This window comes from Anopheles merus, chromosome 2R (assembly GCF_017562075.2).
Source record: "Anopheles merus strain MAF chromosome 2R, AmerM5.1, whole genome shotgun sequence".
NCBI classification, from domain to species: Eukaryota; Metazoa; Arthropoda; class Insecta; order Diptera; family Culicidae; genus Anopheles; species Anopheles merus.
Genome location: NC_054082.1, coordinates 44,979,487 through 45,006,993, shown reverse-complemented (window position 1 = coordinate 45,006,993; position 27,507 = coordinate 44,979,487). Strand labels below are relative to the sequence as shown.

The 27,507-nt window shown below is 46.6% G+C and overlaps 2 protein-coding genes across 11 annotated transcripts in view; one reads left to right on the top strand and one right to left on the bottom strand.

Moving 5' to 3' along the window:
* LOC121587871 (C-terminal-binding protein) overlaps positions 1-27,507 on the top strand; it is a 52,922-nt gene that overhangs the window by 9,622 nt on the left and 15,793 nt on the right. The gene's annotated exons all lie outside the window — the stretch shown is intronic.
* LOC121590847 lies at positions 23,561-26,446 on the bottom strand. Its single transcript, XM_041910902.1, has 2 exons — positions 26,356-26,446; positions 23,561-26,257 (listed from the first exon to the last, which is right to left on the bottom strand). The coding sequence occupies exon 2, from the start codon at positions 26,234-26,236 to the stop codon at positions 23,561-23,563; it is 2,676 nt and encodes an 891-aa protein (XP_041766836.1). The 5' UTR covers positions 26,237-26,257; positions 26,356-26,446.

Here is a 27,507-nt window from a genome sequence, read left to right as displayed (position 1 = left end):
GTGTAGAAGTAGGTCTTAAAACAACTCTATAACATACTCATCATAAGTTCAAGCTCAAAATAGACGGTTACCTTAGCCAAAGTGTTCAACATAACGCATTTTCGAGATAGATTCTAGCAATTCTATCGTCAGCCACGAGCATCCCTTTCGCGAAACTGTGGCTTGCAAGTGATCACTACTGACCTTTCCTGACGCTCATTCCACGAGGCAGCAGCATCTTCCTAACCTCACCCATCGTAACGACTGCAGCTCGCAACTCTTTAAGAACGTTGCACCGCCCCCAACCCACTCGCGTGTTTAAGCATTTCGACCCACGATGTGCTCGTTATGTATGCGCATTTCTATTTCCATGCTTGTTCTATAGGTGGCGCGCGCGGTAGTATGGCTTGTTGTGCGGTACCATTTCTACAGTTTCGGAGTGGAAGCACACGACAAGAAGGCGCAATGTTGTTGTGTTACTCACCATGGGAATGCGCGAGATGCATTTAACCTTCTTCCACCACCTGCCACGTCCTCACTACTGCTTGGCCGTTTCTTGCGCACCGTACGTTTCCGTACGTTTGCTGTAGCTTCCCTTCGGCTGCTTTATGCGTGTCTCCCGGAATCTATGGAACGTAATTTTAACCACATTAAAGTGGGTGAAGAGGAAACACAAAGACAGGATAGAGGAGGAGGGTCGCTGGGAGCAAAATGGCAAGAGAGGACACAGACTGGCGCTGCAGCGTCGAGAGAGAAAATGCAATGCTCCTCCTCCTCTCCCGTGTGCAGATGGAGACTCTATTTGCACAAACTGTGTGCACACGAGCGTGCCTTGGTGTGTGTCGTTGTCGTTCTCGTTGCCATTCCTTATCAACCAGCGGCGCTGTTTGCTGGCGGACGGGCTTCACCCACAGACCCCGACGGTTTGACGGTTGTTTAACTGTTTTGGTAAGGAAAATGTAACGTTATCTTGCTCGCAATTTAACACGCCGCTCCCGTAAGCCACCTCCCCCCCCCTCCCACTCTCCTCTGTGCCCTATGTTTGCCAGGCAACGCGTTGTGTTGTTGGTTGAACGTGTAATAAAAGCCGGACAAAAATAAGAAAAAAACGTACAACGGCTGAACATCAAACAAACTTCTGGGGCGCACTGGGGGATTGTGGGGAACAGAAAATATGTGTTTAAACCTTTTGCGAAATAATTTGCCCCAGCTTGGTGTCGGTCATTTCATCTTAAAACACTTTTTTTGTAATGAGTAATGAAAAAAACATTTTAGGAAGTGTATTATACTCATTTCATTCATGTATCTTTTCTCCCTCCCATACATTCCTGGCATCGTTTAGTAATATTGTCATTCGAGCATATATATACTTCACGCTCTTATCGATTTTTCAATTGGCCGAGAAAAAATGGCGTAAATTACTCTTGTTTTCTGCTTTTCTTCCTGTGCTGTGCTTTGCGATAAGGAAAAAAAAATCAAACGATTGAAGTGCGTTATGAGGGCGTGTGGAGGTGGTGGTGGGACTGGTACCATATTTCCTGAGCAAAATTTCCACCTCTTCCAATGTTAGCGCTGTTTTTAAAGTCGAGGGAAAATGAAAATGTTTTCCCATTTCACTTTAAAGCCATCAACACTAAATACTGAAGAAAAATAAAACGACCGAACCGTCGATCGCCGCCTTCTCCCGCACGGCCTCATCTCGAATTATCAATGCCTGGAACTAATCTGCCAACGGCAGGCAGTGAAGCAACCGGAACGGAAAACTTCATCACTTGTTTGTTTGTGTGTGTGAGTGTGTGAGCCCACGCGCTCGCGCGTCTGTGTGAGTGTGTGCATCAATAGGCAAAATGGCGAAAAACGATTTATAAATAAATCTCATTTTCCACCCGAGAACCTAAATGGAAAGAAGCACGGCGGCACGGTCGCTTCTTCATTGCTGCCTCCCGCACTTCCCATACAGCAACCGGTACCACCACCAGCAAGCACATGGGAAATTGGTTTCTCCGTTTTTCATCCTCCCAAATGCTCTCTGCTGCCCCACTTCACAACCGTCTGCCGTTTTTCGCAAATAGCAGCGCGAGAAAAGGGTGTACCAAGGGGGAGGGGCGATGCTGTGCTTGTTAAAATTTAGGGCTATTTATGCTGAAATGCTCACCCACCGCACTGCCATCGCCCCCACAGTTACGGTTCAATTTTAAACATTAGATCGTTGTTTCCCTTTTTCGCCGGCCGGCGGCCGTGTAGTGCTACGGAGCCGCGCGTCAGAGTGAGTCGCCCCGCGAGCACACAAACAGCACCCACCCCTTGCTGTGCAGCGTTTCATTTTATTCGCCTGCTAAGCTAATGATGATACACCCCCCCCCTCTGTGTCGCTTCCGATTGTTTCACTTGTGCCGGAGAAGTCCCTTATGATGTGTGTAGCCCATAGCAACCTTCTATCCTTAAATCTTTTCCGCCTCTCCACTTCACGAACCTCGGTCGGAATGTCCAAAACGATGTGTGTGTGTGTGTGTGTGTGTGTGTGTGTGTGTGTGTGTGTGTGTGTGTGTGTGTGTGTTGTGTGTGTGTGTGTGTGTGTGTGTGTGTGTGTGTGTGTGTGTGTGTGTGTGTGTGTGTGTGTGTGTGTGTGTGTGTGTGTGTGTGTGTGTGTGTGTTCCACTCCCGCCTGAATGATGGGTAAAATTGAGCGCGCGAAATGAACGCGCAAACACCACACGCCGACGGTAGAGGGAAGCCAGTGGCGCTGAGATGCGCGCAGGAGAGAGGGGGCCTTTTCTTCTTTCGTTTTCCAACGGGACAGTGTAGTGCATCTCACGTGATGAGCTGAGGGTGAAATAGGGTTCAAGTTAAACCCTGACTCTGGCGTGGTGTTGCGAGGCTGGGCGCTGGAGCGAGGCGGGGCGGCGGCAGCGCGTGTTCTGTTCACTTCCTCGTTGCTAAAAGGTGATACTACAGGGAAACAGAACGAGCGAGAGAGACATATTGGGGATGGGGTTGAAAGAAAAGGGCAAGAAGACTTCAATTAGCGTGCAGGCAGGAGAAAAGATGCTGCAGTTGCAGAAAAGGAAAAAGAAAAACATTCGCGCTCTGTGTGGGGCATGTGTGTGTCTGCATTGCACTTACTCTCATAGGAAAGAAAGAGATGCTGAGATTCGATTTTAAAATCATTTCAAACTGGTTCGATTGCATGCGTTCGGATGACGCAGGGAAGCGAATGGAAGCTGCTTGCGCTGGTGAATCGAACAGTAGAGCGAGGAGAGGAGGAGAAGAAGCGGCGGCGGTTGTTATGGGACGAAGGGGTGATAAATAAAAGTGGAAGATAGCGGTGTCCAAACACACAGTTACAGCAGCAACCAGCAACGAACAGTGCGCAAGCATAGTTATACGCGCGCTGTGACGGGGCTGCGTGTGTCCAGCAATGAGCAAGGGTCTCTCGAATCCAAGCCTCGTGCCTTCAGAACATGGTGTCATGATGGTGGAAGAGAAAGAACAAACGGGCATACCTCGCACAGAGAGGGAGAGAGAGAGAGCGAGATAGTGAGAGCAAAGAAGAGTTAGGAACAAGACGCGGGACGATGGAGAAACCGGTTTTTCCGCGACAGGCGCATCACCGTGTGTCGCTCTTCCTCCGCCGCTCAATCGCTAACCACTTCCCATCCTACCCATCCCTCCCATGCATCACAGACAAATTCCCTTCCCTGTTTCTTCCCTCCCGTTTTCAACCCTCTCAGCGCCAAGACAACGACGACGACGACGCTGCGATGACGGATACGTTGCCGACTGATGGTCGCGGTTTTTGTTGTTGTTTTCGAGCTTGTGTGTGTGTGTGTGTGTGTGTGTGTGTGTGTGTGTGTGTGTCTGTATGTGTATTACTATCACGCGCGTCCGCTCCCAACGGGAAACGCGTGTGCTGATGCGTACGCGTCTGCGATTGCGGTGGCAAAGAACGATGCAAGGGGAAGAATGTTTAAAATCACTATTTTATTTAGCTTGCCTTTTCCTCCCGCTCCCAGTGCCCTTCCCGCTGTCAGCTTTGCCGCCCCTCTGGACGTAGGTGATGAGAAGTGAGGTTACGTGTGTGTGTGGTGTGTCCGCGTCATTTTTGTGTTACATTGAAAGGTGCGCTTGTAGTCCGCTTTCATGCGATTACGACCAGCGGTAGCAGACGGCGGCGGCGGCGGCGGCAGACGGGGAAGCGAGACCAGCTTTTTGTTTGTGAGACACACACACACACACATGCGATGGGGATGGGATGAGTGAATGATCGCCGTAAGGGATGAAGGGGGGGGGGGGATAGGAGGGTAGATGGGAACGATGGAAGCACCGAACACCGAAGTAACCTTTTAAGTGGTTCGATTCTGTGTGCCTCGTGGGTGGGTGAGAGGGGGCGAAAGGGGGGGAAGATTGAAGTCGCGCGTCTTTGGGATCAGTTTACCTCTCCTGCGTCCGCTTCTGCTTTGCTTCCCCGCGTGTGGGCAATTATCGATTTTATTTCCATCTTAAAGTTACGGGTTTTGAAGCGTTTATTGAGCTGTTGCGTCTGTGTTTCTTTTCCCCCTTCTACGAATGATGATGCCCGTGTGTTATTGCAAGCGTTTAAGAAATTCAGCAGGGACAGCACAGCAGCATCCATATTGGCTTTTCTTGGTGGGTTGGGACGGGATGCGATGTGATAATGATCAAGATTTCTTCTGTCTCTACCAAATCGACGTCCGTCTCCGTTCCATCGTCGAGCCGTAGAAGAGGAAGGACCTATTTATTTACCCTTCGTTAAGGATGCCGGTCTCTGGTTTGCCTCAGGCGGTTTAATAATTCACTAAATTGTGTGTGTATCCGTAACGCCCTTTTCCCGCTGGGAATAGAAAACGGTGGAGTGTATTTGTTTATTGTTGTTTTTCCGCCTATCATTTCCAACTGTAACTTACTCACGTAACCCTTTGTAGTGTGTGTGTTCGACTGCTTATCAGCTTACAAGAAAAGAGGTGATCGGAGGAAGGGGACAGGGGCGGGCCAATACAGAGGCGCAAGTAGGAGACGACGTTCATGAGAGTGTTTGAAGCACTTTTGTTTCATTTATCTCGCTCATCCTCCCATGCTTGTTATAATCACTACCACACCCCACATGTGTGACCCCCATTCACCTCCCCACTGACTGTGTGTGGCTGTCGGGAAGCGCCACGAGGTGGCATGAAATAATCAGCTGCAAACAAACAAAACAAGGAAAACAGCACATTGCGCGCGCTCCTATTCGCAATGCTTCTGTGGCCAATAAGCATTTGTGTTTTGTTGCAAAATCACCACCGCACACCGATGATGTATGGGAGTTCCTTATCTCCAGATGGCTTTCAGGGTGGAATTGCCACGGCTGATGCCGGAGGGGAGGCGGTAGGTGCTTACGAGGAACATAACACATCGCCCGAGTGTGTATGTGTGTGTGTGTGTGGTTCGCCACAAACTTAAAAGACACAATTGTCGATTGCCAGTTTCTTGATGAGCACAGATGCTTTTCTCTCCGAGGACTTTGTCTCCTAAGCTCTATTTACAGCGCACACATGGATTGTGCAAGAGCTTGGTCTTAATCACCGCATCCCTCTCCTTCCCCTCCTCTCCGACCGGGGGGTTTCAGTTTCGTTATCATCAGCTGTGTCGGTAATGACTTACTGGGTCTAATTATGGTCGTGGTCCCTCTCTTTCTCTCCGTTACTGTCGCTACATCATTTATGTGCGCTATAAAGCTTCTTCCTTGTTGTGCTCGCGATTACGATGTGTGACGGTTGATATGGATCAGTTTTTTGTGTGTGTTCGGCATATATTTTGCTTTTTGTTTGAACTGGAAATCACTGTTTTGGCGGCTCAAATGCCCTTACGGGAGATTTAACGATGTATTGTGTATGTGTGTGTGTTTTTTAAGTTCAACATGTTTAGTTCCATTTTACGTTATTTAACGTAATCAATTATGACGTTATCAGTTCTGTTATTTGTTACATTGCAAAGAATGCAAAATCCATTTTGTACGACCCTGGAATTTGGAATAGTGACCTAGATTCATACAAAAGTTGTAGTTACAGTTAGTGGTTCTTAAGTTATTTGTAGGTATGAGATCTTGGCCAATTGGCCCTTCATCAATGGATGTTTTCTATATGATTTTAATAATGATTTTTCTCTCTGCTCTTTTTGTTTGCAGAATTTCATTGCTCCTTTCCGCACTTCAGCTAATGTTAAGGTAAGTAAGCGTACTAACGGGTCAATCAGAATAAGAAATGAATTCGAAAAAATAGATCCCTTAGTGTTTCTTCTCTTGCTGTGTGCCTAGAGTCTGTCATTCTACGACTTACACCTCATAAAACATTGCCAGAAGTACTCGGAGCTTGGCGGTGGAAGCGTTTGTTTCCACATCCGTCGTTGGCAAAACGCGTTTGACTCATTTTTAGTGCCCTGTAATGGTGTAGAAAATAACCTCGACCTCGCACAAAACGAAAAAAATAAATAAGACAAAACGCCACCAACCGACGACCGACCACCGCATGGTCTCGAACCTGTGGACACGCGCGCGCGATGGTGGTGATTTATTGATTTTCACCTTTTTGCGTTCACCTTCGCGCGAGGCGTGTCACCACCACTACCAACCCTTGACCGAGCGCTGCTTGATGGGATTTTTTTGGTGAGTGGAATTGGAAATGGAACCGCCGGACCACTCACTACCCCTTTCCTGACCCACAAGCAGGACAGCAACCCTCAAAGGAGTGTCTGATTGGAGGCTTATATAGTGGGAAGATGGAAGGAAGACAGGCGACTGTGAATGTAAGCATATTCGTTCGTGGCCATCGTGTGGTGTTTGTCTCTTTGGAGCAGTTTTTGCCCCTCTCTTTCTCGCCGTCTTACTTCAATCCGTTTCCGGTGCGAAAGAAAAAAACACACGCGAATAATGATTGTTGGTTCCCGCGAGAGTGAGAGAGTAGTGTCCCATGACCACAGGATGGAATGAGACAGTTTGAGGCTGTTGTTGTTGGGTTGGGATGTTTGTGCAATTATTCTTGTTCTTCAGCTTCAGCGGCCAGCTCGCGTCCGTCTGCGGCGCTTGTTTTGCGTGACGAGACGATGCTTTTGTTCGAAACATCCCCCTTTTGATGTGTTTTCATTCCCTTCAAACCCCTTCCCCATCTCTTCAACATTGCCATTGCGCACGTGGGACATATGGGTGAGGTGTGGCGGTGGGGTGAACAAGAGTGATTTTAATATTTAATTTCGAATTGACCGCGGAGGGACTGAACGAAGGGAGCAGCTCAATTTATCTACCCGGTGGAGTGGGTGGGTGGTGCAAAATTTGGGTTATACCTTTTAAAAGGCGCTCATTACTCGTTCAGTGCTGGGGGATCCGTTTTTTTTTTGGTCTACGAAGGACACATAAATGGACAAATTCGAAAAAGCATTGCGTTTAGATGTACATCAAAGTGTGGTAAACATAGCAAATTGTACATCAAAGCAGGAATTCAAAAGCAAAAAACAACAATGATACTCGGTCCCGTTTAAGGGAAAGTTCGCATTGAAGGTACTGGCAATGCTTAAATGTTCCAATCGACTTTGAAGCTCCTCGCTCTGGGCGTCGGTCGTTGGGTTCGATGGGTGAAAAAAAAAAATCGGAAAGGAACGAAATGGAGCAGCGCAGATACAGAAGAAATAAATCGGTGCAGCAACATCTTTTCTATGGTGTGTTGTGTTTTTTTTCGTTTCTTCCAACGCTTTGCTGATCCAGTTTTAAGAGATCGGCTTGGCGTGTGTAGCTGATGCAAGAGCGCCCAAGAAAATCGGAGGAAGAAAAGGCGCAGTAAGAAGAAAAATGGGCAAACCCCAAGCGATGTGAATTTTTGGATGCCATTTTATTTCATTGTAGATCGGTCTTCCTTCCCACCACCGCCAACCAAAAGCCCATTACCCTTCGCCTCTATGCCCATTCGCCTCCGGCCCTTCTCGGGGTCAGCCACTCCCACACACTTCCTCCAGCGCTGTCTACCTGCTCCCCCTCCCTCTCATGCCTGTCTGGATGATGTTGTGTTTTCCTTTGCTTGCTTGCTTGCCCCCTTACGTGTTTCGTTCGCGGTCAATTCTTTTTCTCTCTCGCTCCCTCTCGCTGAGTGTTGATTTTCTTTTTGCTCTTGCTTTTGACTAAACTCTTCGCATGTGTATAGCGGCCGGCTTGGGGCTGCCGGCCCACACGAAACTGTACAGCCTTTCCGCCGCGCTGCCATCATTATCCACGGGGCCAGCCGACATCGAACTCTCTTTATGCTGCTCTTCCTCCGTGTTTCTTTCGGCACCGTTCGGCTCCCTTGCGGCGGTGCGCGTTCCTCCCCCGTTCCAGCCGCGCGTCATAAAATCACAACGCGCCTTGGTGTGTCACAACGCGCCCATATTCGATACGCTGCTGCTGTTGCTGTTGTGGCAATTCACGGTGTTTGCGCTGTACTTTTATGGCCGTAAGATGGCCAAAGAAGGCTGGAACGGACCACGAACCTCTGGAGATCGTCACTGAGCAAGACTACGTGTGTATGCGCGCGCGTGTGCGTGTGTGTGCTGTTGTGGGTTGGATGGCGCTGTGTGAAGTGAGTCAGTAGCGACGGGATATACCGGTGTCCGCGGTGGTACAATCATTTCTGTTCATCCCTTCCGCGCAACGCTGCTTCGGTTTTCGGTCTTGGGTCGCACTGGCTGCTGGCTCTCTGCTTCATTTACTTTTCGCTTCTTCGATTATCATGTTTCTCGATCGAGCGCCGGGGAAGGCAATGGTGGTGGTGGTAGTGCCTTCTCTCGTTCCCTCTGTCTCTCCCCGCTTCCCTTCCCCGGTCGGTGTCTTTTTGCGACGCTTGTGCGCTTGTTACATATTATTCGTTCGCTGCTGTTGTTGTTCACCTTCCTTTTTCTCACCACCTTTTTGGTGGAGAGCGTTGATGGCGTTTTTCTTCTTTTCTGTATGTTGCTATTTTCGTTACGCATTCATTGCCATTGTTTTTACCGCGGCCACACAGTGTGTGTTACCGTTTTACCTTCTGCAGCGCCGTCACCACCAGCGCAGACAGCGGCAGCGGATGACGTGGAAGTTTGTGTGTCCCGCACCCTCAGAATCTCCCACCGCACCCGCACCCCATCACATACCGTTCAGTGGTTTGCCTTTTGTATGCTTTTGTTGTTTGTGACCGATTTGCCGTTGCATTTCACGATTCCAATGGCTATTTGTTGCTGTTGTTGTTGTTGATCCCTTTCTCTCTTCGTTCACCTTCAGCGATTGTTGCTTTCATTATTATTCACGACATGTTTTGAGTGGTTACTTGTTTTATATTTTGTTTGCTGGGTTGGGTAAATTTTATTTTCATGTTTGCTGCGCTCTGATGCTGGTGGTGGTGGCGGCGGTAGGGTGTTGCTTCTTCTTTCTCTGCTCCGTTACGTTTTGGTTTGACAAGTCTTTTATGGCAACCATTTTTTTTTTATTTATAACTCGTCCATTCGGCGTGGTGCGAAAGCATGATGATGATGGTTTTAGCATTTTCGCAATGCGCGTACTCGATTTTATTTGGGCATTGATAACTTCTGTTATGTGTGAGCAACTGTGGAAGGGTCGGAACTGTATATATCTGTAGCAATACTTGGTAGTTGGGAAATGGTATCGCTTAAATCAAGTCTGTACAGTAGACTTACGGTTTCGCTTGAAGCATGAATGGAAACTAAAGTAGTGGATATTATGTATTATGTATATTATGCCTAAAGCACATATTATTATTATTATTATTATTATTATTATTATTATTTATTAACGTTATCGGGCAATAGGCCTAAATAACAGATACAAATTCTTAATTAGTAAACACTTAAACATAAATAACGCTAGTCCTTTACAACTGACGAAGGTGAGAAACAGGGATATGAAAATCTGCAGATGATTCAAGTCTATTCAAGTCTGACACACATTTTAATTAAAGGATCGTTAGCGCCAAATGCAGAAGATCGAAATGGGATCCTGATTAAAGACCTGCTTCTAAGATCCCTAGTAGGTGCAGAAAAACTGATCAGATTTAAAATTTCAGGTGCATCAATAAGCCCATTTAACAATTTATGCATGAAAATACATTGAGCATTCTTTCTCCTGTGTTCTAAAGTTTCGAGACCAAATAACTGACACCTGACATGGTACGGAGGGCGTGGCATTTGGTTTGACCAAGGAAGACGATAAAACATAGCGCGTGTCGCCTTTTTCTGAACTTTTTCTATCATGTCTATATAGGTCACATCATTCTCAGTAGTGCAAAGAAGGCGGCATCTACTCCATCTATTGATCGTTCTTTTGTTTATAGTAAGATAACAGAGCCGAAAACTCATTTTATTTTCCGTTAGTAGCATTCTGCCCTTAACATTTAACTGTTATGAGGTACTAGTTAACCACGTGAAGCGGTATGACAACTACTTGGCCAAGATCTTTAAACATATTTCTAGACAGCTAAAGCTGGCTTGCGTTCTCGAAGTTTTACGAGCAAAAAGGCTACTTTTAATTATTGTGAAGTTGTGTAATTCTAATTCAAAAATACGTAAAAAATATCTGTGAGTTTCTCCTGTCATAAACCATTTTCTGTCGTTGCATAGAAGGAACGCTAAAAAAACGAGAATCCGATCTTCCCTTTCCTTGCCGAACATGTTTCTCCTTGTGGATGACAAACGTTTGCACGCTTTGATATATGTCACGTTCTGTTATTGCGCCCTAACGCCCCTACCCTGCCCCCACCGCAACTACTTGCATTGTGTGTGGCTGTCGTCGTCTTTTTTTTTTGGTTTTCCCACCCCCCATCGTGCCTAGCTTGTCATCGTCGGGTGCACTAGCTCAGCGACTTTTTCCTCTCACCACCCGCGGCCAGTGCGCGTTGTCACAAAACTCCTCCTCCCATTCGTCATAGATCGGCGAAACACTCGAAACACAGCCAGCAACCCCCCACAGCGAACATACAAAGCAAGATAGAGAGAGAGAGAGAGAGGAGGTGTCAAGCATGAAGGTAGAAAGGAAACCCGCGCGCACCGTGTGTGTGCGCCGTCCGGTTCGTTGAGCGTGTCGGTGGGTCGGTCCCCCGGGTGGGTAGTGATGGCTGCTAATGGAGGTGGGGACAGCAACACCGATAGGGGAGCGTCGTGTGTGTGTTTGTGTTCCGTTTTGACTCGGCTCAAGGTTGCTGTGTACTTTGCACGAAGTCGAGAGACCTTGTTCCGAAGGGCATCCGAGGACGCGGGTTGACGCGTTTTTAAAGCCAGCGACGTTCAACGAAGGCGGAGATGCTTTCCTAGTTGTGTTGGTTGTTTTTTCTTGCGCTTTCCTGATTGCACCACAGACACACAAACGTCATGCACACACGGATCGTGAGTTTTGTTATACTCCGCTTATCGAACCGCCAACGTACAACAGCAGCATCAGCATACTGATAAGCAAACTACTAAAAAGTACGCGGCGGCGTGAGTAGTGGCATGCTTTCGGGTGAGCTTGAGAATATAAAGCTCATCACTACTGTGGAGGGAAGTAATGAAACGAGCCCACCACTAAACGTGCATCGAATATGGTTGTGACATAAAAATGCACTTCTGGTTCTCATTTTCTTCGGTTTCATTGGCATTGGTTGTGTTTGTTGCAATATTTCTGCTTTGATTAAGGAAATATTGTTATTTTGATACAACGCTTCTCATCTCTCAATGATGAACTGCCGTTTGAACGCAATGAAACAATCTCTTCGGCGGCTAAAACTAAAAAAAATAGCTTCTCATCGCAAATGTGTTTGCCAGCAAGTGAAAATACAGTGGCACACCTCATTACGAGTGTCCCTTATTACGATTTTTTCGTATATCAAGCAAATCTAACAGCTTAACAAATACCTCTGTCAACGAGTAGATTCTCGCATAACGAGCAAGGTCATTAGTCTTCCTGATGCGTTTTTTTTTATTGCCGATGTGAAATTAAAATCACGATCGATTAATATTGAGCATTTCTATAATTTTGAGTGGTATGACACATTGACGAGTGCTGTAGATTTAATACCAATTATTTGATCGTTATCTTTCAAAATATAGTTCGTGCTGAACAGTATTTACTATTTACATCAAATGTTCAATTGTGATCGAAAAAATCGATTAAAACCAATAGGAAATGCCCAAACATCTGACCAACGAACTCTTCCTAGACACAAACTGATAAACGACCGATCAACATTTTATTTTGCAGCAGTGCAAGCGGTGACTTGAAACTGTTGACTCAAACATTGATTCACTTGCTCGTTTTTGAACCCGCTGTTTTGATCAATCAACACTCTGTTAATGAGAATTTAATGCCGATACAACAGTACATGCTTTTTCGTGGACACGTCACCGTTGAAAACTGTATTATTTACAGGCCTGCTCAATGAGAACAGAACAAGAGTGTGATAAAAGTTGTCACAGCATGTCCCCACCCATAATTCGCCAGTAGCATTTGGAGTTACTTAGCACAACAGATGAGTTGCATCATGTTCCGCTGCATTCAGGTTGGTAGTTGGGGTACAGACATGGTGGAAGAGGGTGCGTGATACATTTCGCACTTTAGCATGTGTAAATGGTATGGCTGTGTAGGGGTGTGTACTTTTCTCGTCGATATCAATCGATAAATGATTCCGATCGTGTAGCACGCAGCCAGTCAGTGTGTGAGTGATAGGCGTACGGAGAAAATGGAAGCTGCCTGCTTGCTCATCAGCAATCAGGAACAGTGCGGCCTGCCATACGCTGTTGTGTGTCTCCAGTCTCAGTCTACCATTGCGTTGCAACGCCATTATCATGCATTCCAAGTTTCCTCTTCAGAGCTGTGGTTTGGCAAAAGGGCAACTGCAAGGGGTTGGTTTTGCAGCTTGGCTGTGTGTAAGATGCGCCGTAAGATGACCATTCTTTACAATATGTGTGTGTGTGTGTGTGTGGGGCGACTATTTGGTTGGGAGCTGTTCGGGTTAAAAATAGCTTCAACGATGTTTGTATATTTAAATAACATCTGCGTAGTTAGCATGGTGTGCCTCTCTACCTCCCTTTTCGGGTTCGGTGGCAATTGAGAGAGGACAGTCGCTGGTGGAGGTTGGCAAATGACGACTGGGGCTGAAGGGGGTGGTCGTTTGCTCAGTTTGCTTCTTCTCCGAGCTTGGTTGGGTGTACCGCGTGCCGCGAGAGCTGCCTTTCCGCAGATCATAAAACTCAAACACGATCACTGCGATCCTCAAGAGCAAGCCAAACGAACGAGCATGTACTCTACCTCCCGTGTGTTGTCCGCACGCGCTGGCACCATCTCAAGCCTCTCGCCACCCATCGCGCTCCGGAGTGTGTGGTGCGCGGTTATTGACGTTGCCAGCGACATAAATATTCAACCGGCGAAGAAAGACCAGACGACCCGGCAGACAATGACCGCCGGTGCTTCTCTGCTGAAGCATTTGTAACAGAAGGGATGGAGGGAGGGAAGGAGGGGGGGGGGGGGTGTAACGCTTGTTTTCGCGCTGCACATTCACACAGGGCACACATACATACACTGCAGTAGTGGATAGCGGAAAATATGAACTAAATTTAATACGCCGAATGGTTGTGAAAATCAGCGCAGCGGATTTTCTCCGCTCCTCGTGGTGGTGTTAGGATTTAGTTTTGTGAGATGCAATCGCTTTGCATTGCAGAGGCAGTGGGAAATGTGGGAAAACGATTGTAAATCAATTTTATTAACAACTATTTTCTGCATTGCTAATTCAGTGACTTATTGTGGAGCTTTTTCAGATGATTCAGCTTCAAAAGATGAACTAATATTGTTTGCAGATTTTTTTCCGATTTCCGCAATGTGTCTTAATTTAATACCGAAATTTATATAAAAAAGAAATTGCTGCGCTTGTTTTGATAAAACATGTGTGGATTTTCATCGCTAATTGCAATAATGTGTAACACTCGAAATTGATCGTACTTAATCGCTTTTTAAATGTTATTTTCATTTTTATCGTGTAACCAACGCCGTCTGCCAAACAGCCCACAATAGTATTTGTTGTTTTGATGGTCGAAAATATCGTCGTACATATCCGTCACGCGGAAAATCTGACGAATGCAAAACACATCGTTTTAAAAAAAGTTTTCACTCTCTTGTCTAACGCCATTTTCCCCTCCTAACAGCTCAAAAATTGTATTTTACTGCTTCCTAATGTGAAAACCCTCGCCTTGCAAACAACGTTGTTGCAAACAAAGCCATGACCTTTACGTGCCACCCATCTCTCCATCTCTCTTTCTCTCTTTCCCGAAAAAACTCAAACCGATTTCTTGTTCCGCGCTGCCGCCCGTGTTTATTTCCGTTTTATTTTCCAATCTTTTCGGCCCCAAAATAAACGCACAACAACGGGTTGCACCAACCAGCGTTGTCTCATTACGGGGAGCCCGGATATTTTTAAGACGCCGCCCCACCACTGCCGCCCTGTTTTGTTGTGTTGTGCGAAATAATAAAATCCGGTCGTTTCATTTACGAAATTGGCTTTGCTGCTGTTTTTTTCGTTGTTGCTTCCTCGCCAGCCTAAAGAACATCTGATCGTAACGTGTGGTGCGTTTGCCGCCGTTTTACTTTAACCAAACCCCCTCCTCACCCCTCTGTCTGTACCTACCCCCGACACCCCATACTTTCTGCGGGATGTGTGTAGTGCGGAAAGTGTTTTGTTTTTGTGCACGGCTCGATTCACCTGGCAGACCAAGCATATATTATTTTCATCGCTTCGGTCAAGCCCCAAGCCGGTGGAAAGACTCCGAACGCATTCGGTGGCGCATCGTTGTATAGCGGCAAGCGACGAAAACGGTGCGTCAATTGAGAAGTGGTGGAGCATTTCAGGGCAGAGTAGAAGGGAGGGTTGGCAAAAAAATGAAAAGTATGCAAAAGTATTTCGCCCGCATCTACTCCCTTCGCCCCACTGCTGCTGTTTCTGTTATCGATCTATTCTTAACTCGAACGCTTCAGGATCGTTCCCTGTGTGGTGATGCACGAGTGTTTTTTTTTTGTTTTTCGCGAATAAATAGCTCGAGTTACATATTATTGGTTACATACGGTTGGTGAATTCGTGCAAAATTTGGCTTTCTTTGTCTTGCTTGCAACGTGAAAGTATGTTTTTGTCGCATTGTTCAATCTGCTGGCTCCAGGACATTTCCGCATGGAAGCTGTGGCAAAACAAAGAATATTCTATTATTATCCCCAACATTGTTGCAATTTTGCTAGCAGTGCAAAATAGTTGTCTTTCGCTTTGCGCATAAGTATAAGAGGGGTTCCCCATGTACACTGTATTTTGTTTAGTTAGCGAATCTTTCTTTCTTTTGAGACGAAACGTACCCTTTAACGCATCGTGTGTTCATCGCACTCTGTGTATGTGTGTGTATCATCGAGTGCTTTTCTGCTGACGCATCTATAAACAATTCCGAAGTCGGGGGACCGTTGGTGGCCCCATTATGAAACACTGAGGACACGAACGAAATCCAACAAGGTCAGCATATTCAAGTGAGACAAAAGAAATGCACATATGTGTCAAGAAGTGTAGGATTGCTGCTTTCGTTTTTTGCTTTAGGATTGTGTCGGAAAATGGAAGGGTCGTTGAAGAGCGGTGTAGGTCGAGTGTTGGGGGAATGGAACACATAATGTGTGACTGCCGATATATTCATCAGTGTGTTATTTTCGGTTTCAACGTCGTTTATTTTTGCTCTCTTTACAAATCAACCGTAACACACAGCAATGCTGCGCCGGTTTCGTGCTGGGGAGTGGTAAACATGCGCTACATTTTGAACCCATAGGAATGGTGCTCTACCATTGGATAGATTAAATTATTTACCATTGATATTTTCCGCGAACTTTCCTCCTCACCGGCCCCGCTCGTTGATGGCTAATGCTCATGCTTAGGTAGCTGTGCAATGCGCCCTCAAAGAAATATGTTATGAGAGTGTTTTTTTGCTACCGTGTTTGTTAATTCGCTTGAAATGGCGCACGAGAAGCGAATGGTGTAACCGATAATGCGTTCTAAGCGAAAAAAAAGCAAAAAACGCTTGCATTTACTTTTCTTGATCGACTTTTACCGTTGTTTCATTGGTAGTTAGTAGGAAGGAAAAAAATAAACCAAATTCAAAGGAAAAAGGTCACCCAAGATTTTTTTGCTGCGCAGGTGTATTATCAAAATACGTCTGTGAACTCTTCGTGGAAATGTATTTTAATCTCCAAGTCCAAAAGTTCCAGAACCAATTTTAAGTTACTAGTCGAAGCAAAGACTAAAATTGGGCTTGATATTGGATAGCACAGTCATGATGGCATTCATTGTTCATATGATGAAAGTGATGCTTGTTATTCTCCTTCATTTTTTGAGGCGAAACAAAACGGATAAAAAATGTACGATTCTGGAAAGCTGGGCAGGTTTTACACATAAAACTTCCCCAAACATTGGCGCTCATATCCCTGGTGGTCGTCTGTGCTGTAAAAGCGTAGGAATTGTGAAGCAAAAATGTAAATGTACGAGCAGGTAGATCGACTTGTTCTTCTCTCTGCACTTTTTGTTTTGCGAAATAAATCATCTAATGGCACCGTTAAATGAGGAAATTAATTTTCCCTCCAAAGTACTCGGAACCGTTTCCGCGTAACAATGTGGATGGATGGAGGGACGCAAAAATAAGGAGATAATTATAAATGGTAAAGCAGCAGCTGCTGCTTCACCGTCAGATATGATGGTAGTTTTTTGTATGCATTGTTTTACGGCTTCAAATTGACGAAACCGAATCCTGCGCACGATTGTACCGTAAATGAGTGTGCTCAGTTTAAGAAAAAAAAATGCATTTACTGTTAAATGTTACAAGCATACATTGCACCGTTACGGTTACAATAACGCCTCTGACAACGTTTGTGACCACCTAAAAATAAAAAAAATCCTTACAAATATGTAGCAAATAATTTTTAAGTCCAACGCAAAAAGATAAACGTGAAAAATTGGCACAACATTCTTCTCAAAATGTACAATGTAAAGTATGCTTCTATTGCCGCTCTGCCGCGTCCGGTGCTGTCGCCCACCTGTTCTACAGTGCAATGCAGCCGGGTTTGGGGGGTTTTCTCCTTCTTTAAAGCGTGCCACATTTAATGAGATAAGTCAGGAAAGTTTCCCTTTCCACTCACCGTGTGGAATGCTGCACATATCCATCCATGCATCAAACTTTCCTTCTATCCGATCCACGTAATCTTGCTTCCGAGGGTGGTGGTTGCGCGCACCAGAAGAAGGAAAGAAAACAAAAGTTTTTCGCTCAGCGTTGGCGCAACTCCACGCGCCCCCCGATGCACTGGGCCCAGGGACACCAGGAGTTTATCTTTTACCTTCCCAGCATAAACACCACCACCCCCCGGTATGTGGCGCTCTTCTGCCCTGCCACACCGTATGTACAGCTCCTCCGCCAAACACTATTACCATAAAGTTTGTGTTCGTCTTGCTTTCTCCTCTTCTCGCCGTCCCCGAAAACATTGTCCGCAACTGAGAGAGATAAAGAAAAAAAAAGGGGAAAAACATTGTCACCGTTAGGGGGAGGGACGACCTGTCTCGCCACACACTGCAGCGCAGCATCTTTTCCGGCTTTTTCAACCATTTTTTTGTCGCTTGCAGTGAAAAACACTTTCAACGGGAGAAAGGGCGGAAGATGAGCGAAATTGCTCAACAACTTTTGCTCGTCCACTTTTCCAAAGAAAAAAAAAAGCTGCTCAATCGATGGCTGGCTGCTGTGCAAGTAGAAAATAGAGGGAGGAAACTGTTACTTGTCCCAATCGTGCGACGGGGAGAAGTGGAAGCAATGTTTTCCCGGAATTTCCGCTGCTGCACCATGAAGCAGTCAACCGGAGACAACGCCGACCACAATGGTCCTAGTGTACGTACAGTGAAAGAAAGTGGAGAGTGTAAGAGGGGCTGTGTTGGACAAAAAGGGTGAAAGTGTGGCCGATGTTGTTGTTGTAGACTTACATAACTTTTGCCCGAGCGAAACTTGCTACTAATGTGTGCTGAGCGGTTAGCATTTTCTTCGATCGCTCCAATTCTACCACAGTTTCGAGCGCTTTCTTTCCTCCTAGCTTAAATTCTGCTACTCACTTCGTTTCTGATTCTGAGCCAGACATACGCTATACCAGTACAGTACCAAAGTAGCAAACCGTCAAGGGAAGGATGCTTGAACGCGAAGAGGGTCGAATCGAATGAGTTGAGGTGCGAAAGCAAATTCTGGAAGGAATCAAAGTTTGGCTGTGTGTAAAACTTTTCCCATCCTTCGACGAACAAGTATCGTGTTGGAGGTTTGGCGTGGGCAGTGAGGAAGCAGTTCGAACTAGTTTTGGGAAAATCATGGAAAACTTTTTTCGACGCCCGACGCAAGGCTTTGACTCTCGGTTTTCCCCTTCTCACTACCAGCCATATCTCTCCCTTTCTACCTCCATTGTGTACCATTTGCTCGTCGTGACTCGCTGTCGAAAGTTTGTCAAGCAAACTTTGTTGGAAACAGTTTTTCCTGCTCCTCCCAAAATTCTCCCAATTATGGTTCGGCGCGTGTTGTGCTTCCGCTTGCTCTGTTGCACTTCCCGAACCGCTTGCCTTGTAATTCGTTCGTTCATTCGATGCACAATGGTATTCCGAAAGTGTTAAATTCTTGGCATTGGATCTTTCGTTTGTGCTGTTGTGGTATTAAAGCAGAACAAAAATAACAAAAACTAAAAGAGTGTATAGTATTTTGCCTTTTTAGTAATCATCCAGGGTCGGATGCCGTTTGGCAATTACGGAATGATGAATGTGAACTACAGTGCACCGGATGAAAAGTCTGTACAACTTCTAATGGAGGCGCACGGTGTCTGGTGGCTTAAGATAATGATGGAAGGAAAAGAAAAAAAAATGTAATTTTATATCATAAAATAAAGTTACAAAATGCTAATGGCTTATGATTAACAAAGACACTGAAATAAATGCGCCTTTAAAAAGTAGAAACTTTGCTCTCGTTGGTAATTAAACAAAATCCCTTCCACCCTCACTTTAAACATTGAAATGAGTAAACTTCAATTAAAACAACTCTTGGCGGCAAGGAACCCACAACATCAAAAATATTCCCTTACTTTTTCCTCTTCCTCTTATTATTATTATGAATTCTCAACTCTTCTTTGAGTTGCAATTCATAGAAAGGCAGCATTGCCAAGATTGAAAAAAAGGAGAGCTAAAAACTCAACTACATAAAAAACGCAGGCAAATTAACTGTTAAAGTTTTTCCCTCATGGAAAATAATACTCTTTAACTTTTTAAGCGAGGAGGGCCTGTGTGTGTGTGTGTGGTAATGGGAAATGGTAGCGCCACGGAGCGGCATTCAAGGCGCGAGGGGCGGCGGAGGGTAAGCCATTAAAAGAGGCGAGGTTTTTACAGCAATAAATATTTACTTGTAATACTCTCTCACACACACAGCACTTTCTCTCTCTCTCTCTCTCTCTCTCTCTCTCTCTCTCTCTCTCTCTCTCTCTCTCTCTCGCTTTCGCTCTTTTCTCTCCAATTCCGACATGAGCGTTCTCAAATTTCTCGCGCCCAGAACCAAGGGGACTTTCACTACACCCCCCCCCCCACTGGGCAAGGGGCGGGTGGTTTGGCAGAGGAAGTGGGAGAAGAAATTCATAAATTTATCCACTAAAACCGTGTACTACCCAAACCCCACCATCCAGTGATGTTGCCGGCTGTGTCTGTTTCCCCGTCGGTATGGCTGACATTGTATGGGAGGGTGAGGAGGAGGTAGGGGTGCACATAAGGGATAAGAGCGCTTGTGTATCGCGTACACCCCCCCTCCCCCTCCTTGTCGGTCTTCCACGTTACAGTGTAGACTTATTTTGTTGTTGGCTCTTCCGTTCCCGCTTTTGTGCCGGGAGAGGAGTTGGGGCGGGAGGACGGTGGGGTGGTTGTCCTTCGAAGGTGGCAACCGGATAATGGATTCCAATCGTGCCCCGGTCCAATGGGCTCTAGTGTGGCGGGTGGTGGCGGTGATACTGGCGGCAAATGAATACTGGTGGAACGCACGCCGCCCGACCGGGTGGAGGATGGACAAGGATGAGACGGAGGGAAACGAGAACATTCCGGAAGCGGCTGCGCATGTGCAGCATAGCATAAAGCGGGCGAAAGAAGAAAAGCATCTGCGGAGCGGGGGAAGGGAAGCTGTCGCCACCCCATCGCCTACCCATCGCCAAGCTGAAACTACACCCCGGGCCCTTGCCATTCGGTTTCTGGCGGACGATCACTGCGATATCGGTGACGCTAGTCTTTTGGCACCGTTAATATGTATATACAATTGCACAAAAATGATTCCTTTTGTCGTTTGCTAATATCATTACCCATTCCTCTCATGCGCGGCCACCGAACGTAGTCGCCGGTCCCTCCGTGGTTTGTGTGGGCACTCCAGGGAGGTGGGTGGAGCGGTCGAGATAATTATGTATTGTGCTGTGTGCTTAATGGCTTTTGGATCAGTAACTATCTCACTTACAATTCGTGGCCGGTCTAGGGGAGCGACGATAGCAATGAAAAAAAAAGGCCAATGCGAGAGACAGAGAGGGAAAGAGCGACAGAGAAAGTCATAAAAAAGAAATGGTTGTCGCTAAAGACTTTGTGCCGCGCTGGCTCCATCATCTTCATCTTTAAGAGACCTACTATTGCCGTTTGCAAAGATTTCAACATTAAATAAGAAAAACAACATCGCGATCGATGATGCTTCTTCACCCAGCGTGCGCCCACCGCAACCCCACCAGCCAGGTCGCGCCCAGTGTTTTGAAGGCACAGCAGACAAAGTTTTTCTTCAAAGTTGTTCAGCTGCCGGCGTGGTGATGCCGGTTAGGAGGGTGTGCGTGTGTTTGTGTGGTGCCGCACGATGAAAAGTTTTCTCCGGACTTAAACTTTTCTCACCAAACTTTTGGAGTTTTTGCCGGGTTTCCAGGTTATGGTTTTGATTAAAGTAAGGGACAGAAGAAAAGGCCGCGAACGTTGGTGGTGATGTTGGAGCGCGTGTTGCCCTGTGTTGGGTGGGGGGAGAAGAACCTTTCTCAATTACCGCGGCGGCTCAACGGAAAGTTAGTTGACGGAAGTTCTCTACCAACTCCCCCCCCCCCCACCCTTTCTCGCCCGCGGATTATTTGGCACTCGTTTTGTCCCACTCTCGCGTACTGTCTTGTTATCTATTGCGTTTAAGTATCCGCGACTGCAGTAGGTTGAAACAATTTCCAAAGAGTATGTGTGTGTGTGTCTATGCTAAAGATGAGTAAATTTAGTAGGGTAAGGGGTAAGAGGGAAGAGGCAATGTATTTCACAAGGCATAGGGTACCGATTAACGCCAATGGAGAGCAAGCGAAAGAGTTATCCCATTTGCAAAGTGGAGGGAGAGAAAGGTAGGGCTGCGGAAGTATTTGGTCCCGGCAAAAAAGGATCACAACAAACGCTCCCAACCCACCACAACACACACAGCAGCAGCAGCACAACAACTGCAACACCGGAATTTGCCTGTGAGAAAGTTCCAAAAACCCTATCCACGGAACTTTTCCTTCCTTAGATCGCCCGCGCGCCGCTGGTCGTCGTAGTTTGAACGATTGTGGACGGGAAAGGGGCGGGAGAGGTTGCGTGCACAATTTCCCATCAAACTTTGCCACCAAAACTTCTGTCCCCGGTTCGGGAACTAAGTTTGCCGACAACTTCTGCTATTCGAGCTGCTGCTGCTGCTGCTGCTGTCGTGTTTGCCGCGCTCCACGCTCCACTGCCGGCGCCAGAGTGCGAGGGCGAGATGAAAGGGATGTTAGTCGGTCGGTGGAAAAGTTCCCGCCGTTCTCTTTTTCTCCTGCACTCTCTCGCTCTCTTTCTCTTTCCCTCCCGGAGGTCAATTGAAGCCGTTGCCGAAAAGTTACTTTTCCTCTAACTTTTCGCCCGGCTTGTGGATGCGAAAGTATGAGTGAAAGCTAGAAATGTATGTGTGTGTGTGTGTCTATGTGTCTTTTTGTTGCTGTGTGTATGCGGAACTTTTACCTCCCCCCACTGCTGCTGGTGTGTTGTGTGGAGGCAAGTACGCAGAGACGAAAAGTTCTAGCAAAGTCATCGTTGACTTTTCATCGTCGCGCCTCTCCGCTCCGTTTGTTGCACTGGAGGAAAACTGGAGGAAGGAAATGTTTGTCCCCTCAATATGTTGAGGGCGTTTGTCGAACGCCAAAGAATGAAGCATTATACCGTTGGGCGAAAATGCCGGCTTGTAGGTTGTGCGATATATGTTTTGTGTGCTGCTTGTATAGTATGGCGCCTCTGCAGCAACGGCAAACGTTCCGTCCCGGTCACACTTGTATGCTGCTTGTATCTACCAGAAAAAGAGAAAGATAGAAGTGCATGTGTATGTGTGTGTGTGGTGGAGGATGAAAAACACATGGAAGTTTCCATCGAAGTCAAAACGGCGCACGCTTCAAACGGGGCGGCAAAGCTGAAAGCAGCAGCAACCTTGGGATGGCAACACTGTTTCCACTGTGGAAAGAGTGCGACGCGATACGCTGTGGGCTTCCTACTTCCCTTGCTAGGCCGGGTGACGCCAACTGTGGCCGGGTTTATTGGAATATGCCGGTAAACTCTTCCGCCTGACGGACTTTAAAAAATCCTCGCCACGAAGCTGCTGCTGCGCTGTGTTGTGCGTTGCGTTACAGCAGGACTCTTGGCGTGGAAAACACGTTGTTCCTCGTGAACCTATTACAAAGGCTTCGTTGATGCGGAATGTAATAATATCCTGCAGACTAGGTTGACTAGGTCGATAAATATTGCACAAAGTTATCGAATTAGAGGAAATATTTCTTTAAGAAACTTTATTTGGTAAATATTAGACTATGCCAAATATATTAAATAGTCTAACAACAATATAAGGTAGCAAATGTATTTCAAGCTTACTTCTTATATATTGAAGGATGTTTTAGTTAGTGAATTTCTCAACTGGTAGAGAGAGGAACGTCTGTACTGATTGAACGCTTGCGCTAGACTCCTTCTTTATTCCTTGTTTCCTTCATTCGTCCCCTCAATACAATTCCCAAGCAGCAAATTCAAGTGACAGAAGGTCATATGTTTATACCGTACAAATTCATTACTCAACATAGCCGCCCCCCGTTGAAAGGTAGCTTTCAACCCTTATTACGAAACCTCTCTTTCTTCCTTCTGTCCGGGCAGTATGCAGATCTTGGTGATGGCTCTTCTGTAAATTCCATCCTTCGTTTTCACATCAACCACTCGAACCAAGCCGTCATCACCAGGATAAATCTTCAGCACTCGGCCGAAGCGCCATTTGAGAGGGGGAAGGTTGTCCTCCTTCAGCAGGACCATAGTGCCCTCCCGAACGTTGTCTCGCCTTGAAGTCCACCGGGTACGCGGATGCAAACCAGACAAGTAGTCTCGATTCCATCGCTTCCAAATCCGCCGAACATACTCCTGCAATTGTTGATAGCGGTCCAGGCGGTTGCCTGGAATCTCAGCATAAGATGGCTCAGGGACCGATGTAAGCGCCCGTTGAATCAAAAATGACCCGGTGTCAGAATTTCCAGGTCCTCTGGATCGTTGGAAAGTGCAGTTAACGGTCGCGAGTTCAAACAAGCCTCCACTTGAACTAAGATAGTTTCCAGGTCGTCTCGCCGCAAGATACTGGATCCTATCGTCGCCTTGAGATGCCGTTTAAGCGACTTCACTGCGGCCTCCCAGATCCCACCGAAATGGGGTGACCGCGGAGGGATGAAGTTGAAGGTGATCCCTTCCGTTCCGCAGTAAGTTGTAACAGCATCCTGATGTTGTTGTTTCTGGAACAGCTCATACATCTCCTTGAGCGCTCGATCAGCTCCCCGGAAATTTTTGGCGTTGTCGCACTGGATTACGGATGGTTTACCGCGACGAGCTATGAAACGCTTCAATGTAGAAATGAAGGCTGGAGTAGACAAATCGGCAATAAGCTCCACATGTACTGCCTTGATCACAAGACAGACGAAAACAGCAACATAGCATTTGATTGGAGCAGCCTTCTTGTTGGTTTGTCTATAGAATAATGGACCACACAGATCCACACCAGTGTTGTAGAATGGGAGAACTGGGTTTACGCGTTCGCTGGGCAAATCTCCCATGATTTGCTCTGCCGTTGTTGGTTTGGATCGGAAACAACTTACACACTCATATACGACCTTTCGTGCCAGGTTGCGTACGCGAAGGAGCCAGAATCTCTCACGCAGGCTAGATATGAGCTCTTGTTGTCCCGCATGCAGATATTGTCGATGATAAGAACGCGCAATCAGTAGGGTCAATGGGTGAGAAAACGCTAAAATTATCGGATGTTTGCGTTCATACGAAACAGGCGCGTTTCGCAAACGACCACCCACACGTAGGATACCCTCTTTCAGAATAGGTGTTAGCGTTTTCAGTTTTGAGTTCGGCTTGACCGCTCCAGTTTGACGAACATCCCGAAGCTCCTCAGCAAAGGTTTCTTGTTGGGCCAGACGAACGAGCGTTAGAGACGCTGACACTAATTCATCTATTTTTAGAAACCCCTTTCGTAGATTTCCGCGGTGTGTCGGTTGACAATTGTACATGAATCGCAGCAGATATGCCGTAAGTCGCACCAATTTTTCGTAAGATGAAGAAAGATCGAATAGAAAATTTGGCGGTACCTGTTGAGATGTGGCTACAATCGATCGCTCTTCCAAATCTTCCGAGGAAATTTCAGTATTGGGTTTGTTCGTAGGCCAAGCTTGACTTGGAAGATGCAACCATGAGGGCCCTTGCCACCAAAGTTGGGAATCCATGAGCTGCAAAGGCATCATTCCCCTGGAAATAATGTCAGCTGGATTGTGCTCGCTGGCCACATAACTCCAAGGCATCTTGTAGGTTTGGTGCTGGATTTCCGCAACTCGGTTCGCAACGAACTGTTTCCAACGGGAAGGACTGCTTGAAAGCCAATGAAGAACTATCGTTGAATCAACCCAGAAGTTGATTTTAAGCTCCAATTTCACCCCTTGCTTCACCTTCTGCCATAAGTGTGATAGTAACAACGCTCCCGACAACTCGAGCCGTGGAAGGGACACGTTTTTCTTCCGTTTGGTATTAGGTATCGGTGCCACCTTTGACTTAGCACATAACAACCGTACTGAGACTTGGCCATCGGACGATTCTGCTCGTATGTAGATACAGGCGCCATAAGCCCGTAGGGAAGCATCACTAAATCCGTGAGCTTCAATTCGCACTGTTCCACCAATTGCTCGTCGTGGAATTGTCAAGCTAGTCAGATCAGCGAGTTGTTCTCTGAAGCGCAACCAGAATTGTTGCCGTTCAGACTCCAAAGGTTCATCCCAGGTATTTTCGTTCTTCCAGAGCTCCTGCATGAAACACTTTGCTACTACAATGACTGATCCTAACAGTCCAAGAGGATCGAACAACTTAGCTGAGTCTGATAACGCAATGCGTTTGGTGATGATTTCTGATTCCTTCCAACCAGGCACACTAAACCCTAGCTGGTCCGATGATGGCATCCATCTTAAACCCAAAGCCTTGATGGATGTGCTGCGATCGATGTTCAAAACATCTCCCTCGATTTGTAGTTCAGCTGGTATTTGCTCCAGTAACTCAGACGAGTTTGAAGCCCATTTGCGCAGGTGAAATCCTGCCGATTGTAGAAGCTGATTTATTTCGCTGCAAATAATCCGGCCATCTTCAACAGATTCCACACCGGTGATCATGTCATCCATGTAAAAATCTTGCTCGAGGACCTTGGATGCCCTGGGATATCTTGTTTCTCCTTCCTTAGCCAACGCTTGCAGACAACGGGTGGCCAAGTAAGGTGCGCAGGCTGTGCCGTACGTAACGGTTTTCAGCTGATAGATGCGAATTCTATCATCAGCAGATTCTTTCCACAGGATGCGTTGAAGTGGACGATCGGATTCCTTCACCCAAATTTGGCGATACATTTTTTCAATGTCAGCCAAAATCGCAAATCTGGGTACTCTAAATCGGAGTAACAACGACAAAAGATCATCTTGCACTGAAGGTCCCACCATCAGTGCATCGTTGAGGGATACCCCTGTATCAGTAGAACTGGATGCATCAAATACGACTCTTAGCTTAGTCGTGAGGCTGTCGGGTCGTACTACACAATGATGCGGCATGTAATATGTCTTTCCAATGTCATGGCGGTCAGATGGAATTTCTTCCATGTGTCCTAGATCGAGATACTCCTGTAGGAATTTAGAATATTCCTGCTTCAATTTCGAGTCGATATTTAATCGCCTACAGAGCGATTGTAGCCGCCGTGATGCAGCTTCATAAGAGTCACCTAGTTGATTAAGCCTTTCAGTACGCGTTGGTAAGGCTACCACGAAACGGCCTTCGTGGTCTCGTGAAGTTGTTTGTACAAATGCTGCCTCACACTCAGCTTCCTCGACGGATAACATCGCAGGGGAGTAGCAGCCTTCCAGTTCCCAAAACCGGCTTAGTTGGTCATTCAGCGTCATGACGTTGAGCACTAAGGAAGAGTGTGTTAGACCTTGGCTTACCTGACCTGAGACAATCCAACCCAGCTCCGTGTTTTGCAGTAGTAGTTTTGGGCTATTCAACCGAAGAATGTTACCCAAAAGTAGATCGTTGTAACCTTCTCGCCCAATAAGTAGATCAATTGGCCCTGGCTCATAGAAATGAGGATCCGCCAACGTCACTCCCTTCGGTAGGTTCAATCCTTCCGGATTGACTGCATGTGCTGGCTGGTCCCACGTCACTTCTCGCAGCACATGGAACTTCCAGCTTGCCTTGAAGGTAGAGCAGTGAGAGTGGATAGCAAGGCTCACAGAATGATGAGACGAATGCTGTGCCTTCCCTATTCCACCAAGCAGATGATGCTCGTTCCTCTTCTGGACTCTCAACAGCTGTACCAATCGTTCCGTAACAATGTTGATCTGTGAACCTCCATCCAGTAAAGCTCGAGCCCAGATACGTGTTCCGTCAACATTCACTACTTGTACCATTGCTGTTGGTAACAGGATTATTTTTTCGAAATTGTTGCGCGCACAATGTTGAACAATAGAAGCCGGTGTAGCTGCTTCTGCATTTGATGTAGACGGCAGTGATGACGCTGATGCTAATGACGACTGATCAATTGGAGAATTCGGTTTGTGAAGCATCGTATGATGATTTCGCTGACATACACGGCAAGATCCGGACGAACAATCCTTTCGCTGATGACCCGCCGACAAACAGTTAAAACACAACTGTCCGTTCCTCACTAGCTCGTGTCGCTTTTCCACAGATGCATTTCGAAACACTTCGCACAGGTACGCAGCATGTGAAGCCCTTTTGCAGAATGAACAAACCTTTGTGGCCGGCTTAACCACGCTGTACACTTCGTTGCGGGTTTTCATTCTGCCTCCAGCTGTTGTTGCTTCACTTGTTCGATTCCTGCCTGGAGCCATGGCTTGCAAAACAGTTGCTTGGC

Bases quoted from the DNA above. Each gene is read 5' to 3' on its own strand.
- LOC121590847 (XM_041910902.1), bottom strand. From the start codon at position 26,236: ATGGAAGAAATTCCATCTGACCGCCATGACATTGGAAAGACATATTAC.